Source organism: Molothrus aeneus, chromosome 14, assembly GCF_037042795.1.
Source record: "Molothrus aeneus isolate 106 chromosome 14, BPBGC_Maene_1.0, whole genome shotgun sequence".
Lineage (NCBI taxonomy): Eukaryota > Metazoa > Chordata > Aves > Passeriformes > Icteridae > Molothrus > Molothrus aeneus.
The window spans coordinates 4,247,852-4,265,754 of record NC_089659.1 but is presented as its reverse complement, the minus strand read 5'-3'; the positions used below and the strand labels follow the sequence as shown (position 1 = coordinate 4,265,754).

At 55.7% G+C, this 17,903-nt stretch overlaps 1 protein-coding gene across 1 annotated transcript; it reads left to right on the top strand.

Annotated features, from left to right (window-relative positions):
* Window positions 1-17,869, top strand: MPP1 (MAGUK p55 scaffold protein 1). The gene is made up of 12 exons (XM_066559350.1): window positions 1-181; window positions 6,515-6,658; window positions 6,997-7,075; window positions 8,076-8,161; window positions 9,280-9,348; window positions 11,418-11,614; window positions 11,880-11,986; window positions 12,837-12,917; window positions 13,556-13,636; window positions 14,002-14,204; window positions 14,576-14,650; window positions 16,608-17,869. Exons 1-12 carry the CDS (start codon window positions 80-82, stop codon window positions 16,782-16,784), a joined length of 1,401 nt encoding a protein of 466 aa, XP_066415447.1. The 5' UTR covers window positions 1-79; the 3' UTR covers window positions 16,785-17,869.
* Window positions 17,870-17,903: the final 34 nt, after the last annotated feature.

The following is a 17,903-nucleotide window of genomic DNA, read 5'->3' as shown; positions in this document are numbered from 1 at the left end:
AGCCCGCGGCGCCGCCGCAGCCGGGCCGGGCCGCTCAGCGCTGCCGGGGCCAGCGGGGCCGGCCGCAGCTACCGCCGGGATGACCCTCAAGTCGGGGCGCAGCGCCGGCGGCGGCAGCATGAGGACGGCGCTCTCCGACCTCTACCTGGAGCACCTCCTGCAGAACCGGCCCAAACCCGAGGTGAGCGGCCCGGAGCGCCCCCAGACCCCGCGGCTCCGCCTGCGCCCCGCTTCCGGCCCCATCCCCGCCGAGCCCGGCAGGGAGCCCCGGCAGGGAGGCCGGCGTGCCCCGCTCCCCTGCGGGCCCCTAGCCCAGCGCTCAGCGCCCTGCTCGGGCCCGGCACGGGTCCCCGGGGGTGCCGCTCCATCCCGTCCCTCCGGCACACGGAGGGAAGCAGGGTCCCACAGGCAGACACTCCGCGCTGCTCATCCAGCTGCGGGCCCCAGCAGCCCGGGAGCAGCGGTGCTCGCTGGGGACGCGGGTGCCTCCGGGGAATGGTCAGCCAGCACAGCCGGCAGGGCAGACGAGCTGGGTGCAGGGGAGCAAGGCTCCAGCATCCTGGCGCCGAAGAGATTGTGCTTGTTTTGCTGCAAAGTTGTAGCTGGTCTGAACTGGAACTGCCTGTCACATGAGCTGATTCAGCTGCTGAGCAACCTCCCGGTCCATGGCATGGGCTGCAGGGGGATGGGGGTATCTTCCCCAGGGAAGGAGGATGCACGCAGCCCCTCTCACGCCTGCCCAGGACAGGGAGTGAGCCCATGGCCGCATGCACCGCGCCTCCAACGGAGGGAGGGCAGCCTGCACCAGCCCTCTTGGTTCTGCTGGGTGGGCTCCTTCCTCACTTAGTGTTCTTTGGGCTTTCTTGAGTGCAACCAGGAGAGGGTCGGCAGTTGCCAGTGTTAAACAGCTGGTGCTTTTCTCCCAGCTTTGAAAAGGCATCCTTGGTGATGCCATGGCATAATGTGCCTGGGCTAAGGTTTCCTTGTAACTGTGGGGAGCCTCTGAGAGAGAGCAGGGAGGGCATTTCCCTGAAGTCCTGTCCTTGGCCCATCGTGTTGGACATTTAAACATGCAAAAGAGGCCTGTCGGATCTGTCTCACACCAGTGGCTCATCTGCTTCTCATGGTTCAATCCTGACAGCGTGCTTTGATAAAAACAGTAGGAAAAAAATAATTAAAGCCAAGTGTCTGGACCAGGCAATTGCTGAGAGGAGCTCTCCCATCCCTCTGCCTGCCAGATCCAGGCAGAGGGCCTGCCTGGCTGCAGACAGAGCAAGGATAAATTGCCAATGGCAGCAGAGCATGGAAAGTGTAGGAGCTGCCCTGCAGCTTCCTGGTGTTGTGGTGTATTTATTTCAGTAGGGATAAAGGGAGGGATGGTGAACTGAGATCTGCATGAGGCCTTTTAAAAGGAGCTCTGTAATGCTGGCTTCCAGCAGTACCCTGAGCTTGCCAGTCACAGCTACCTGTCTCTGTGTCATGGGCATGCAGAGATGGCCCAGGGTGGCTGTGGCCCCTCAATGGGACACCAGGACATCGCCCAGCAGCAATGTCCCTTCTTGGGAAGGGTGCTGGCTCTGCCTGGCTGCTCCTGGTCTGGAGTCAAACAGGGTGACTGGGAGGTTTCTCTTCTGCATTTTCTCTGGCACAGCCGTGTGCTGGGAAGTGCTGTGTTGTGTTCCTCACGTGGTGGCAGGGCATGCAAATCATGGCAAGTGGAAGCCATGTTATTGCTAGAAAACAGCCCCAGGCCTCTCCTCTTGAGTCTCACCACGTGCCTGCATATCTTTGCCATATCTCCTGACTGACAAGTAGAGATTTACCAAAAAGGTGTGGGCTTTATTTCCAGCTGTGCACCTGGTTGGCAGGATGACCTTGGGCTTGTTCCTTTATCATCTGTGACTCAGTTCCCCAGCTGTAAAATGGGCAGCAAATGTGACCTTTGGGAGTTTGGTGGAGAAAAGGAGGGTACTTCTGGGGAGAGCTGATTTGAGGGTGCAGAGGGAGCACTGCACTTGCCTCTGGGCAGCAGTTCTCAGCATCCAGCTGGCAGCAACTCCAAAGCAGACTGAGGCTACAGGGAGCAAATCCTGAATCAACCACAGGTAAAACTCGGTTGAAAGCCGAGCTAAAACTTCTGGCTTTGACTAATGAAGTAGGGAGGGTTGGTTCCAACTTTTTAATCTCAAATGTATTTTGCTGTGTGGCTGTGTGTCACAGCTACAGGGAAAAAGCTGTTTTGCAGGGCTTGTTCTGGAAGCTGGGATGGAGTGGCAGGGCAGCTCCTCCTTCTGTCAGTGTTGTGGTTTCACTGGCTGTCCCTTGGAGGTTACCAGCTTCACAAACACATCTGGAAGGCTGCATCAGCCTTTTCTGGTGGGAAGGTGGTGCCTCAGCAAAACTGACTGTGCTCCCTTGAAAATCTGGCCCATCTCCATTGCAGCACTCTGTGATCTGGAGTCACTGTGAGGGCACACAGAGCTGGCAGCACCTTCTGGCTGCCACGACCATTTTGTATCCTTCCTATTTCTCTTTTCCCCTTCCCACAGAGACCTGTTGGTATTGCTGGGCCTTTTCCTGATGTCAGCAATGTAATCCTTTTTGGTTTAAATGTTTGCTGGTTTGATTCTTGTTTTTAAACTTCAATCATATTGCTAGAAGGGGTTTTAGGTGAGATTGTTCCTGTGACTGTGCAGGCAGACTTGAGAAGTCAGTAGCCCCTGGCAGAATAAATTACTTCTAAATGTCTTCGTGGCTGTAGCTCCCCAGCCTGCTGAAGCAGCCTTAAAGCAGCTTCCAAGATCAGGTTTTTTTTTGCTACTTTGCATTTTTTTACACATTGCTGTACAAGACTGAGATGGACAGATCCTGGATGGGGAGGAAGGCAAGGCTGGAAGCACTGGAGGGTGGCAGGAGATATTGCTGGGTCAGGACATCTCTGCACCAAGCAGTGCCCCAACCTCCTGCATGCACCCATGGTGATTATAATGTGAGGGGTCATGATTCATGGAGGGAGATGGGATTTTGTTCCTCACAGTGTGAGAACAGTGTGTCTTCCTGCCAGCCAAGAGGGCAATCCCAGAGAAACCTGGCTCCAGGATTCCTTCTTGCATCCAAGCTGCTGTGTTTTGGGGAGCTGCTTGGCAAAACCAGCAGTACTTTCCTCCACATACTGACTAGGCAGCCCTGTTTTTCCAAGGCTACCTGATACTGAAGTCTCCTGGTTGGAGCAGCAAGGAGAGCCCAGGAACCAAATCTCTGAATGTGCCCTTTGCTCTGTAGTGCTGCTTTCCTCAAGTGCTGCTTCAGCCTCCTGCAAACAAGCTGCCCAGTTAATGTTTGATTTGCCCATGGTGTGCAGCCTGGTGGAGCCAGCACAGCAGCAGCAGCCCTGGCAGACAGTGCTGACCCCACTGGGGGACAGGATGCCAAGTCCTGGGATCTTCACTACATTTTCTGTTTGTAAACACTGCCCAAGCAGCTGGTACATTCCCTCTGCCCTGGGATATGGGGCAGAAATCTTGAGGGAAATGCAGACAGGGGGTTGTGGGGCACCTCTGACCCACAGAGCTGGTGGCTCTTGTGTGCATTGCCAGTGCAGGATTTGTGCAGGAGGATTTGTACCCCTGTGAGCCAGCTGCAAGGCACACAGGGCTGCTGGGTACTGGGCTGTCCAGCAGCCCTGTTGCACAGCTCAGGCCCCCAGCCTCCTTGCCCCACATCTGCCCCAGCACAGGCCCTGGCAGTGACACAGCTGGGGCTGTGCACAGCTGGCAGTGGCTGGTGGCCACGAGCTGGCTCTCAGCAGCACTCACAGCTGTTTCCTGTGGAGCAGTGCACAAGGAGCTGAGTCTGGCCAGTCACCAGCATGACTTGAAAGGCTCTTGAGGTCACAGACTATGCTGGGCCAAGCCAGCCATGAGCGTGGCAGCTGCCAGCAGAGTGCAAGGCAATGCAGCCAGCCAGCTCATGGGGCATGAGAGCCACACACATCTCCTGTTTCTGGGTGCCAACATCAGGGCTGAGGCTGCCACCCCAAGGGTCCTGGCCATCCTCATGAACCAGCCATCTTCCCATCCCCACCCACTGGCTGCCCAGTGCCATCAGCAAAAAAGCCACACCATCCCAGCATGGCTCTGGTTTTGAAGAACCCTTCTGCATTCAGAGTTGCCATCAAGGGACTGGTGGCCATCCCCAGGCACAGCAGCCAGTCTCTGGTGACAGACCTTGTTCTCCAGGAGTCACCAGGGTGACACTGGTGCTGCGTCAGCATGGAGGGCTGGGTGTTTTCTCCAGCTCTCAGCAAAAAGCAAAGGTCAGGGCCAGGAGGCTCAGCTGATGGGGATGGTGAGGATGGGAACTCCCAGTCCCTGGAGCAGACTGTGCTGTCCTGGGTCATTGGGCTCTGCTGAGCCTAGAGGTTTGAAGCCAGGAGCTGCATGGTCTAACCCTTTCCCAAGGCATGACCAAGATAAGTATGATCTGTGCTGACTCCAACCACCTCATGGGCACTTTGGCCCCAGGTCAGGCTGGAGAAGGTCCTTGTCCTCCTACTCCTCCTTGCACCTGCTGGTTTGGCAGAGGGGGACAGCTGACAGAGAGCTGTGGGACAGCTCTAGGCACGCACACTGCTGGATCTGTTCCTCTGCTCTGCACGTGGTGTGGTAGCATCATGCCCTGTTGGGCTGGCAAGCCAGGCTGGGGGATGGATACAAGTTGTTCTTCCACCCTGCAAATCCATGGCCTGGCTGCTGTTCTGGGCTGGGATTCAGCCTTCTTCTCCATGTTTAAGCCACTGGCAGCTGGAGCCCATGTGGTTCCCTTTTGAGGAGGAGGTTGGTTGGTACTTCTGGAAGTAGTTGGCTTAAAAATAAATCACTGCATGATGGGCACACAGTTCCCTGAGCCCTTCTCTCCCTGGCCTAGCCCCACAGTGCCCTTTCTGGGGTCTGTAACAGTGACTGTGCCTGCTCTGTCCCTCTCTGCCAGCACCTTTCCTGCTATCCTTGTTAGTCCTGACTCTGCTGCCCCTTTCTTTGGCTCCCTCCCTGCTTTCTGCCACTGCACAGAGCTAGATCAGCCAGCAGCATTCCAGCACATCCCTACCAAAGCTCATATTATTGTGGTTTGGTGCCATGGCTGCAGCCCAGGAGCAGGTGCTCTTCACTGGCCTGACCAGATCTGCCTCCCCACCTGGCAGTGTGGGGCTGCAGCTTCTCCTCTGCTCCAGGCCAGGGGTCAGGGGTGGGTGAGACTGAGCTGGGGCAGGGGCATCAGGCTGATATTTCCCAGCCCCTGGCATGGAGCTTCTGGCCCTGGTGCTCAGTTGACAAGTCAGGCTGTGTGAGGAGAGGTGTTGGCTCTGCCTGTCTGGGCACTGCCACATCACTGATGCAGGATTGAAGCTGATGAGGACTTTGCTGGGTGTCCCTGCAGCTTTGCTGGCTGTGGCTCTCAGCTCAGGCACTGCTGGGAGGGAGGGTGCAGGCTGCAAAGTGGGCAGCAAAGCCAGGAGTCTGGTGTGGAGTGGGACAGTCAGGAGGGTTTGTTTTGAATTGTGGGCTGGTGTGGGAATTTGTGCCAACAGGGCAGGCAGAGCCTGCAGATCGAAGCTGGTCTGGGTTTTGCTGGGCTAGCACTGATCTGGGAGAGGCTTGAGGAAAGTCCACTGCACTTGGGGACAAACAGGCACATTTGTGAGCTGTGTGGAGACATTGCCCAGTGTGTCTGAGGAATTTAACAGAACTTTGTCAGGCTTTCTTGGGCTGTGAGGGAGAAGCTCACCAGGCAGGATGGATTTGGAGGTCTTTGTGTGGGACCCCAAGCACTCTCTGTCAGCCCTGGTGCCAGCACATGCTGGAAACCAAGAACAGGGATTTCCTCAGGACTGAAACCCTGGCTTTCCAGTGCAAATCAGCATGAAAGGACCTGGAGCTGGGAGCTGGGAAGGGGAATGGGATGTTTCTAGCTGGCTTGGGAGCGCTGCCTTCAGTGCCTGGATGTTGGCACTGCACCGTTCAGTTGCCCACTGATGTAGGTCAGGAAAGGTTGAACTTGCAAACAGAGCTAGAGCAAAGCCTGGCTCCAGTTCTCAGAGGTGAGTTCCAAACTGTTCTGTTCACTTGGTGAAGAAGTCCTGAGCTTTATGCTCTGCAACAAGCTACCTGTGAGCCAAGTGCTGCTGTGACACACAAGGAGTGTTTGTGGCTCTGCTTCAGAAGATCAGCTGTGAACTCTTTTGGCTTCTTCTACTTTTCCAAATGTTTCTTACCTCCTGTGTTTCCCACCTGTAAAACTACAGATTAAACCCACATCCACATCTCCAAGGCTCAAGTTCTTCTGCTCCTTTTCTTTTCTTGCCCTTAGTGTCTTCTCCTCCCCTGTGCTCCACCTGCACCGCAGGCACCTTCACTAACTCCAAACTAACTGAGGTTTGAGTAGCTGAGCCCCAGAGCAGGGATCCAGCATTCCCAGGTGGAGCCCCTAAACCATGGTCTCTGTTTTGCCCTGACAGGCCATGACTCAGTCCCCAAACACCCTGACTGAGGACATTTACACCAACGGCTCAGCGACCCTGGGCAGCCCCTCGCACGGCGGCGGCCGCGAGGTGCGCAAGATCCGCCTCGTGCAGTTCGAGAAGGTCACCGAGGAGCCCATGGTGAGAGCTGGCAATGCCCCAAAGCTGCATGGCACCCGGGGGTGGAGGGGCAGCTTGAGCTGAGCCAGCAGGCTGGCTTGAGGGAAACAGGTCACTGGAGATCTTGGCCATGGGAAGAAGGTGCTGGACTCTGCCTTCTGCCTGGGGAGCCGAAGCGAGCCCCGCAAAGGGTGGTGATGCTTGTGCCAAGAGGAGCTGCAGCAGCCTGAGTTGGCCTAACAGGGTCTTCCCCCCCAGCCACTGCACAGCCCACTGTGGACATGGGCCTGGAGAGGACTTTGTGAGGGCAGGAGAGCTCTCCCCTGCAGCGAGCAGTCATGGATTTTCCTGTCTTGCAGGGAATCACGCTGAAGCAAAATGACAAGCAGAGCTGCATGGTGGCCAGGATCTTCCATGGGGGCATGATTCACAGACAAGGTAACCAGGCCTTTGGAGAAGTGGTGCATGGGGTGCACGTCTACAGGTGGTTTCTTCCCATGCAGCAGTAATGCAGGTCCTCAGCACTGCTGGCTTTCCCCTGTGACATGAACATCTGTGCCTGTTCCTCCCCTAGGGATGTGTCAGGAACTTGGGAGTCACTGGTCTCTCTGCATGGTTGTCACATTAAAACACTGGAGGCTTTAGGGATAAATAAAGGGTTGGGGGAAGGGCTCTCCCAAAAAGGAACTGGAGATCATCTGTCTCTGTCTCGTGATGGGGTCACTGTAAGAAGAGATGGATCATACCCCAGGGACCCTGGGGGAAGCTCTTCCCATTCCTAAAGTGCACAGGTGGGACAGGCATCCTGTAGATTGGCTTTGCAGACCAAAAGTAGGTGCCAAAAGAAATAAATAGGTGCTATTTTCTGGTTTTGGGTCTTGCCAAGGAGGCATGGATATGAGATGTTGCCTGCTTAGAAGAGGCTGCTTTTCCAGCCTTGGATCCAAGTGGGAAGTCTGTGCTTACCACTGCCAAAATAAGACAGGAGCCATTCCAATAACATTACTGGAGCCTGATTTTTAGTAGTATATCTGAGGCTGTAATCTGCCTGGGTGTATAAACTGAAAACACACAAAGTCAGGAATGCTTGTGTTAAGGGCCTTTTAGGAGGTTGTGATTGGCTTCAGGTGAGGTACTTGGGGCTGTGTTTGAAATGCTGATGCAGGTGCTTTGACCAGTCCAGAGCACTTTGCACACAGTGGAAACCAGCCTGATGACCTTAGGACTGGCTAGGTGTGTGTGTTGGGTGGAGGGGGAAGAATTCATTCCCCTTGTGCTTTCCTGCCATGTGCTGAGATGGCATGTGTGCTTCCAGAAGCACTGCCAGGCAAACACTGCAGTGTCCTGGCCCCAGAGGCTGATGGAGCTGTGTGAATTTGGTTTGGTGAGCAGCTCTTGTCCCTTTTCTGCGTTTTCATGTTTCTCACATTGCTGGCAGGCTCCCTTCACGTGGGTGATGAAATCATAGAAATCAATGGGCAGAGTGCAAGCAACCACTCAGTTGACCAGCTGCAGAAGATGCTGGTAGGTATCTGTGTGTGTCAGGGCTGTTCCCTGGGAAGGACCCCTTTGCCCTGCATGCTGTGAGCATTCACCCCTTCCCACACCCAGAGCCTGCACACTGCTGCCTACATACAGCAGTGTGGTGTGGCAGAAACCATCCTGCATGCAGCCCCCTGTGCTTGCTGCTTGTTCCTGGCCTCCTGGAGCAGCAGTGAAGGCTGTTGAGTGGGTCCCTGACATGTGCTGATCCTGTGTGGAGCTTGGAAACCACCTCTGTTTGCCAAGGCTGCTGTGCAGCTCCAGCCCAGGGTGGGCTGCCCTTGCAGACCTGAGCCACACATGCATGTCATGTTGGTGCCATTTGCCTGCTGCTGAGGCCATGCTGATCCTGTCAGGCCCTTGCCAGAGACAGCTTTAGGCAGGGCCTCAGAGCTGCCTTGGGTTCATACATTGCTGATCCTGATCTCTGCCCAGCATATGACACCTTGTTGGAGGGAGGTGGTGCTGCTGCTGAGAACCCCCACCAGCAGCCTGAAGCAGGAGGCTTGGCCTTGCCAAAGTGCCACAGGGTGTCCCTGCTCCAAACAGCAGGACCAAGGAGGAGCTTGTCTTTGGTTTTGCCTCCTAAGAAGAGTGGTTGGCCCAGGAGGCCCCTCCAAGCCTCCACACGTAGTTGTCCCACGGGACCATGTGGGGGTTGTGATGTGTGTGAGGCAACAGTGGCCTGTGGCAGGCAGGGGAGTGCTGTGCTGTAATGCCACCAGGAGGGCCAGAGCAAGGGGCCAACATGGAGGGGACCTGGAAGAGTCAGCCTCTCCTCCCAGGCTCCTCACTGGAGCAGCCAGAGAGGAGATGATGCAGGTCTCCATGTTCATTCCGGTGGTGCTTAGCAGTGCCCACACGCAGACCCTTGTAGGGGTGCTGGTGTCCCCCATGGGAATGGGACAAGTATGGCAAAGCCAAGCACAGCTATGTCTGACCAGGCTGTGGTGTCCCCCAGCACCTCAGCACGGTGGGGTGCCCAGGAGCCCTGCCTTTGCAGGTCCTGGCACTCAGCACCTCCCAGCACAGCTTGCTGCTGTTGAGCTGCCTCCAGACACCACCTCCTCCAACTCTTCTTTCTCCCCTTTGTTCACTAGAAAGAAACCAAGGGGATGGTGTCATTAAAAGTCATTCCCAACCAGCAAAGCCGCCTCCCTCCTCTCCAGGTAAGTGCAGCCTCTGGATCCATGGGCAGTGCTGGGCAGGGCTGTGGGGCAGGGTGGGACCAGAGCAAATCATGCAGGACATGCTGGGGACAGAGCTGTGCTCAGCCAGGGGTGTCAGGGCAAGGGGCTGCCTGCCTTGTCTGAGCTGCTGGAGGGACCTGTCCTGTGCTTACATCCCTGCAAACAGCCACATGCTGGGCCTGTGTGGGTGTATTCAGCCAAAGTGTGTGTAGGAACACGGGGCTGGCATGGCTGAGCCACCAGTGGTGCTTGGGGATAGGAAAGCAGGGGCAGGTGCACAGCAGGGAGCACGTGAGGGTCTCCTCCAGAGCCATGACTGTGTGTGACAGGGCAGCCCCTGGCTGTGGCCCTGTGGCCCCTGCTGTCACCAAGGCCAGGTGCAGCAGCCCCAGTGAGGGTGATGTTGGTGTGGATGGCGCCGTGCACAGCGTGGGAGGAAGGAAGCAGTGGGAGGAGGAAGGCAGTTCCTTGCACCTGCTGTCACTGCCAGGGTAGGGGGGCCATGCTGTGTCACGAGGGGATGACACCTGCGTGGCTTTGCCTTTGAAATCCTGCTGGGGCTGAAATAGAGCAGTGGGCAGGGCTGTGTTCTCTGTCAAGACTTCAGGGCTTTGAAGCTGGGTTGCTGTCTTGTCCTTGTGCAGGAGTCAGCCCAAGTGCAGCCCCTTACTATGGACAGGCAGGGGAGGGAGAGGAGTTCAGAGGCAGAGGGTGGGGGCTGGATGGTGCTGGGATGGGCTGAGGGAGCACACATCATTCATTACCCAGAGAAGCTGAAGTTCTGAACATGGTGGCAGGTGTTGGTGGCTCTGTTTCTTCCTCAGTTTATGCTGTCCCCAGTCCTGCTCAACCAGCTTTGCATGTGTGTTTATTAAACACTGGCCCTATCTGTCCTTCCCTGCTGTCAGTCTGCCCTCCATGTCCTGATCCAGTCAGCTCCAGTTGGCCAACTCTGTGCGAGGGGAAAATCTACCCCAGAGGAAAAGAATGCAGTTGCAGTTCCCTGAGGCTGGGAAAGGCACAGGGACAAACTCCTTCCCAGCAACAGTTGCACTGCTCCTGCTGTGCCCAGGGCAGTGGTGCTGTCTGCTCCCCAGAGCCACAGCTGCTTGTGTCTGGGTTTGTTGCAGTACCACCACCAAGAGTGGACTGTTTGGATCCCCATGATCAGCTTTATTTCAGTGCCTGGCAGGCAGGATGGTGGAGATCCTGGCATCATGATTTTCCCCTGCCTGGGCTCACAAGGTTGAGTGTCTCTTGGAGCAGGTCTGCTTGGGAGTGTCTTAATGAAAGGGAGCACAGAGCATTCAAGGCTCTTGAGGACCCCTCCAACATATTCCCTCCAGCCCTTTGACTTTAAAAGACCAAGACTTCTCATGCTGGAGCCTGCTCAGCAGCTGTCTGGCCCCAGAGAGGGGCTGGCAGCAGGCAGGCAAAGAGCCCTGTGCAGCTGTGGGTGATGTGTGGAGCTGTTTGATGCCAGCTCCTAACTGGTGTAGGGGGGTCTTTCTCAAATATCCTGGCTTGGGACACCAGTACTGCAGGTACTGCAGAGAGCTCTGGGCAGTGCCTGCTGTGTATCCCTTGTGTTTGTGCTTCCTGGTGCCAGAGTGCTCTCAAAGCAAGCAGCAGTCCTCATCCTGAAAGGAGATTCCACTCTTACTGTTTTTCCTAATTTCATTTTCTTGTGAGTGCCCTCATGTCACAGCTTGATCCATATGGTCTTTTCTGGCAGTGAAAGGGAGCCATGTTTGTGTCCTGATGGCCCTGTGCCTGCAGCAGCACAATTGAGGGAAATCAGCTCCCAGTAAGGCCAAGATGCCCTCATCCACTCACCACCACATCTCACTACAATTCCATGCCCAGGACTTTCCCTCTAAGCTTTGTGCATCTCCTTTCTCCCCACACAGCCCTGTGGGGCCTGGAAAGGAGCGGGGGCTTTGTGCCTGGAGCCATCTCTGCAGTCACTGCCTGGGAGTGCAGTGTGGGGGCCAAGCTCAGCCACCCTGCATGGCCAGGCTGACTCTGATCTCCTCTCTCTTTTGCAGATGTTCATGAGGGCACAGTTTGACTACGACCCCAAGAAAGACAACCTGATCCCCTGCAAGGAAGCAGGGCTGAAGTTTCAGATTGGAGACGTGATTCAGATCATAAACAAGGACGACAGCAACTGGTGGCAGGGCCGGGTGGAGGGCTCCTGCACTGAGTCAGCAGGACTCATCCCTTCTCCAGAGCTGCAGGAGTGGTAGGTCCCTGCATTTGCCCAGAAGGGCTGGATCTGGGAGTGGAGGTGGGAGCAGTGACCATGTACTGCCAGGAATTTGTGTTGGGTAACACCAGTGCCACTGCTGGGACAAGCAGGAAAATGTCCCCTTCATGTGCTGCAGGGTGAGCCTTTGCCTGTCCCAGCAGCCAGTCTGTTTCTATTGCATGTCTGAGGGACAGTCCTGCTGCTGCCCCAGGGCCTGGGGTGACAGCTGGGCCATGGGGGTGTCCTGCTCTCTTGGCAGGCGTGTGGCGAGCGTCACCCAGCCCAGCCAGAGCGAATCCCCGAGCTGCAGCCCCTTCGGGAAGAAGAAGAAGTGCAAAGATAAATACCTGGCCAAGCACAGCTCAAGTAAGTGTGAGCAGGGCAGAGGGCTCAACCCCAGCCCTGGCCATGCCCCTGCCTCTGGGCAGGGCTGGCTCTGTCCTCCATGGGAGTCAACCAAACAGCCCAGCTGTGGCAGCAGTGGAATCTCAGGATACCCCACAGCTGTCAGCTTTTTTTGAGTCTCTTCTGCAGCCTTCATGTTCCTCATGTGGCCACAGCTGTGTCTCCATGTAGAGCACAAGGCCAGGGCTGGCTCAGCACTGAGCGCCTGTGCTCTCCCCTGCTGACAATCCCTTGCACTCCTGGCTCTGTGAGCTCAGGCTCCCCGGCCTCAAACCCCACAGGCTGCTGAACCCCACAGGGGAGGCAGTGGCAGTGCTGCTGTTCAGCAGTCAGGGAGCAGCCTGAACTGCTCCCACAGCTGCCAAGGCCTGTCCCTGGTGGGGCAGGAGCAGCACCCCATGCTAAACTGAGCCAAGAGCTGGCAAAGGTGGGAGCCCAGGGACTGGCTCCTGGCCTGGCCTGCAGCTCCAGCCAGCAACAAACAAGGCTGTAAATCACCCAGATATATAAAGCTCCCCCAGCAGCAAGCTCCCTGCAGCATCTTGCTGCCTCCACCCCAGCTCCCAGGTCCTACTGTCCTGAGCAGAATTACTGAGCAGAAGTAATGGCTTCCCTGGCTTCTTTGCCACTCTGCCCCTCACATGCTGCTTCTCTTTTTCGCAAGCAGCCAAAGGTGGATGAGCTCCCAGCCCAGTCCTGACCACTGCTGTCCATTTGGCCTGGCTTTGCTCTCTCACACACATACCTAGGTCATGCTGGTGTGGCCAAGCCAGTTCTGACCCCTCCATGTCTCCTTTCTCCTCCACCCCAGTTTTTGACCAGCTGGATGTTGTTTCCTACGAGGAGGTGGTGAGGCTGCCTGCCTTCAAGAGGAAGACTCTGGTGCTCATTGGTAGGTCCTGTCCCAGGCATCCTCTGCAGCACAGGGGCTGTGTGTGGGAACCAGGGGCAACCAGGACTGCTCAGGGGCTGTGTGTGGGAACCAGGACTGCTCAGGAGCTGGGGCAGCACAGCCTTCAAGACTTAGTAAGGTCTGGGGAGCATTTCTTCAGCCTGCAGCAGTCATCCCATCCATAGGCTGACCCCCTCCATACAGCATGCATGGTCTGGCATCTGCTGAAATGCTGGGGAAGAATTAATTCAGGCATTTGCAACTCCTGAGTATCTTCATGGAAAATCTCTATTAAAAGCAGCTCTGCAGTTGCATCAAAGCAAGCACTCCCACTCTGTGGGGACTGAGCGCTTGGTGGTGGATTCCATGGGCATAGGCCAGTCCAGCCAGGCTGGTTGCTCTGCAGGCAGCAGTCCTGTCTCCAGCTGGGGCTGGAGATGAGCATCCCCAGGGCACAAAGAGCCTTTTCCAGGGCTGGAAGATACCACAGACCAGCCCAGAAAGTACATCTTGGGCAGGGCCCAGGCCAAGCTCTGCACTTCTTGTCAGACCCAGAGCTGTAAAGGGGCCCCAGCATCTCTCACCAGGCTGCTCTGAGCCCAGCTCCAGTGTCCATCTCTCTCTCTCTCTCTCTCCAGGGGCCAGTGGTGTGGGCCGTAGCCACATCAAGAATGCTCTGCTCAGCAGCAACCCAGACAAGTTCATGTACCCACCCCCATGTAAGTACCAGCACAGGATGCATTTCCTCTCACCTCCTTGACCCAGGACCTTCTGACAGCAGGTGGGAGGTGGGGAGATGTTCCTCCAGCACCGCCAAGCCCCTGAAGTCAGGTCCCCATGTGCAAGGCCTCCCTGCCTGCAGCCCCACATGGACCCACCTTTACCCACAGAGGCTGCAGGGCTGCTGCCCCCCACACACGGACACCTCACTCTTTCATCCAGTGCCTGTCCTCAGCTGGCTGAGGTCCCTACTGGTCCAAAGCAGGAACCAGTTAGCAGGGGATTAGTACAGCCTAGTCTTGATGCCTGCTCCACTCTGTCCCCCCTCCTTCTGGGGGCACTCACCCTCTCTCTCCCTCCCCAGACACCACACGCCCCCAGAAGAAGAATGAGGTGGATGGGAAGGACTATTACTTTGTCTCCACTGAGGAGATGACCCGGGACATCTCAGCCAATGAGTTCTTGGAGTTTGGAAGCTACCAGGGAAACATGTTTGGCACCAAGTTTGAAACAGTGCACAAGATCCACCAGCAGGACAAAGTCGCTATTTTGGACATTGAGCCCCAGGTAGGGAGCAGGGGAAGGGGTGAGTGGACAGGGGCTGCCACAGATTGCATTACCTGGGTGCTAGCTGTGACTCTCTGTGACTGTCCCTGCCTTCTCTTCCCAAAGGAAAAAGCCAGCAAGCCCTGGGGTGGCATTTCCATTCCCAAGGCATGGGTACAGTGAGGGTGTTCCCTGTCCCAGCACACACCTGGCTGTGACACCAAGGCCATGGCCAGGCTGCTGTGACAGTGGGTTGCAGGGACCCTTTTCCAGGAGTCCACCCAGTGAGCTCATGTCCCCAAAGAGGGGACATATCTCCTTTAGCCCCCCCTGCACCACAGTCCCAGCCTGAGGAGGGCCACACTCTGGTGACTGCATCCCTCTCTCCACAGAGCCTCAAGATCGTCCGCACGGCCGAGCTCTCCCCGTTCATAGTGTTCATTGCCCCGACAGACAGGGCAGAGGAGGTGAGTGCCACCCTGTCCCCTCCTGGCCATTTCTGGCTTCTTGGGCCATGGCAGCACCTGCTGCAGCAACCCAGGGCTCCCCATCAGTGCACTCCTGTCTGCTTTTGGTGCTCCAGAAGTCAGCCCAGACCTGAGCTGCCCATTCCTGCAGCTGTAGACTCATCCCACAGCACGATCCCAGCACAGTGGGGCAGGAGCCTTTACCCTGCCATCAGCTATGCAAATAGACACACAAACAAGAGCTCCTTTCATTCTTTGCCTCATTAGGATGCTGATCCCTTTAACGTGAGGATGAAAGCAGCACTGATAGCGCAGTTAACTCATTCAGTGCCAAGCCTCAGGCTGGCAGCCACAGGCTGTCACTTCCCAGGAAGGCCCCTGGATGCTCACCCTGCCCTACACCCCATCCTGGCAGGGAGATGGGAAGAGAGGCCAACAAGAAAACCCAGAGCTGTGCTCCTCCTGGATTCAATGGCAACAAGGCCACCTCTTCCAACCTATTGTGTTTGTAAAGCTCAGGCTACAGATAGTGTATTTATGCAACCTGCAGAGCAAGCGTTGTGCAGGTATTTAGAGGAACATAAACTGCCTGATGCGGCAGGCTGGAGAGGGGAAAAGGGGACAGATCTCAGAACAGAAAGGGCCACTCTGTCACCCATCCAGAGAGGAATCACATCCTGCTGCAGTGGGCAGGGCCAGCCCTGCTGCCAGGCACTAAATATAACCCTGCAGCTCGGCTCACTGAGGAGAGGGATGCGGCAGAGTTAATGTGACCCCGCAGAGCTCACATGAGCAAAGCCTGCTGCTTGCCCTCCCTCCCCTCTCCACCCCCGACAGCTGCTGGCTCCATCCACAATATAGGAAAAATTAATTTTGTAAGAATAGATGAGTATTTTCAGTAACTCTTTCAAGATGAAGGTAGCCAAGCAGTATCTTAATTTTTTTTTTTGCCCCTAGGGTAATAATTATATTTAAAGTTTGTCAGTGTTGAAGTGAACACCTTAAAGACAGAAGCTTGCTGTGCCCCGAGGGAGGGTGTGGTATTAGAAATATTACTGTGCCATCTGTAATGTTTTTAGTGCTGGCCACCAAAGGTATCAGTATTGTGATATATACCCAGCTGGTCTAACAAAAAAGAAGGGAAGGACATAAAAGATTGGTCTGATTTGGGTCTATTAATATATTTTTATGTCTATTTCATCTATTAATAATAGATTTAATTATAAAATAGATATGATAATTAATATAATCTAATAATACCCGTTTAGATCTATTTAAATCTGCACAGAGCAGAGCTCAGTGAGCACTGCACCCCAAGCTGTCCCTCCTCCCCAGGCACAGAAGCTGCCTGTCTTTCAAGCTCCATTAGGGAAATACATGGAAATGGTCTGGACCTAAGTGCCAGGAGCAGAGCTGCCCAGGGATGCACCCCTGGGCTGTCCCTACAAGCTGGGGAGGAGGGAAGAGGCAGCTATGCTTTTCCTATTGAAGTGCAGCACTAAAACCCCAGCCAAAAGCAGTGGAGAGGCTGGTAAAGCTCTGCCAGTTGGTGCTGTTGTGGTCAGCCAGTGGGAAGGGAGCATCCTGCAGGGATCCCACCTCCAACCTGGCCTGGAGTTGGTGACAATGCCCACCAGAGCACTGAGCAGCCTGCTGCTCATCAACCTTCTCCCTGGGTGCTGCCACAGAGCATTTTAGAGGTAAACAGAGAGCCAGCAGGCCTGGCCTCACTCCAGCAGCTTACCTGACGGTGCCAGCACCACACAAAGCCCAGCAAAAGCCCCAGACACAAGCCCAGAGATCACACAGCAGCTCCTGGCCCATCAGACAAGCTCTAAGGATTCTCTGTGCTGGTACTTCCCAAGCACTGGAGCTGTTCTGGGAGGTGTTGGGAGGGTGTTTGCTGGTCGGGCGTGCTGTGAAGTTCCCGTGCTGAGCACTGTGCTGTCCCTTGCAGTCGGAGGCTCTGCAGCAGCTCCGCAAGGACTCGGAGAGCATCCGCAGCCGCTACGCGCACTACTTCGACCTGTCCCTGGTCAACAACGGCGTGGAAGAGAGCCTGCAGCTGCTGCAGGAGGCCTTTGAGCAGGCCTGCAGCTCCCCACAGTGGGTGCCTGTCTCCTGGGTCTACTGACAGGCCACCAGCCGCTTCCATCAACCATCCTGCAGCCACTGGGAAACACCTCCTCAGCTTCCCCTGCCCCACACAGCCCAGCACAACTCCCCCCCTGCCGCTCCACGGACACGGTCTCGGTTCACACTCTCACAGGGTGCCCACAGCTCCTCGCCTGGGGGAACAAACACAGGAGAGGCTGCCCGGGGGTGAGCCACCTCTTGTGGCACTGTAGGACAGGGCAGTGGCTACAGCAGAGCCCAAGTTAGCTCAGAGCACAGCTCCCTGCCCTCCCCGGGCAAGGGAAAGCACAGTCCTGCTGTAGCACCCAGCTGATCCTCCCTGCAGCAGTCCCAAGGGAAGTGGCAGAACAGACAGATGTCTCCTGACATGGCAGGAATGCACACAACTCAAAACCCTTCCTGCAGGCCATGACGCTTCAAGGAAGTCTAAATCTTAGGAGGCTTCTCCTAGAGCACACCAGAGTTCCTCCATCCAAGGGGTTCCTCTCACAAATGGGGAAGATGATGAACGTGGCATTAACACCCCCAGGCAGGCCTCAGCCCATGTTCCCAGGCTGGAGTTTTCTCTTTCACCCTGCGCAGCCATAGGTGTAAAAACTCACTGTATTGGAATTCTCACCGTGCAGCTTGGATTGTTACTGCCTGGCCAGAGAAACTGGGCAGCAGCTGAGCCAGTCCCACAGACCAAACCCCAGAGGGACTCTTCAATGGGTAAATTACATCCAGCCACAACTATCTGTTGCATGCAGTAGAAAAGTGTCTACAAAGATCATCCAGGCATGTTTTCCAGTCCAGGGTGTCTCTCACACTGTATGCAAACATGAAAGCCATGCTCACACCCCGGGGTTTGTACTGACTCACAAGCCCCACACCACCATGTCTGGGAAGTATCGCCACATCCATGTAGGTGAAAAATCTCATTTGTGTGTTCAGTCAGCTATAGGGGCAAGGGGAAGGTGGTTAAAAAGTCTTGTGCAATTTTTTTTAAGGATGCCAAAAATAAAAATCTATGTGCAATAGGGACCTTTGTTCTGATCCACTGCAGGGAAACAATGAGCAGCAATAAATGTGTGCTGAAACATTGCCATGGCTGGTGTTTTACCTCTCAGGCTGGGCA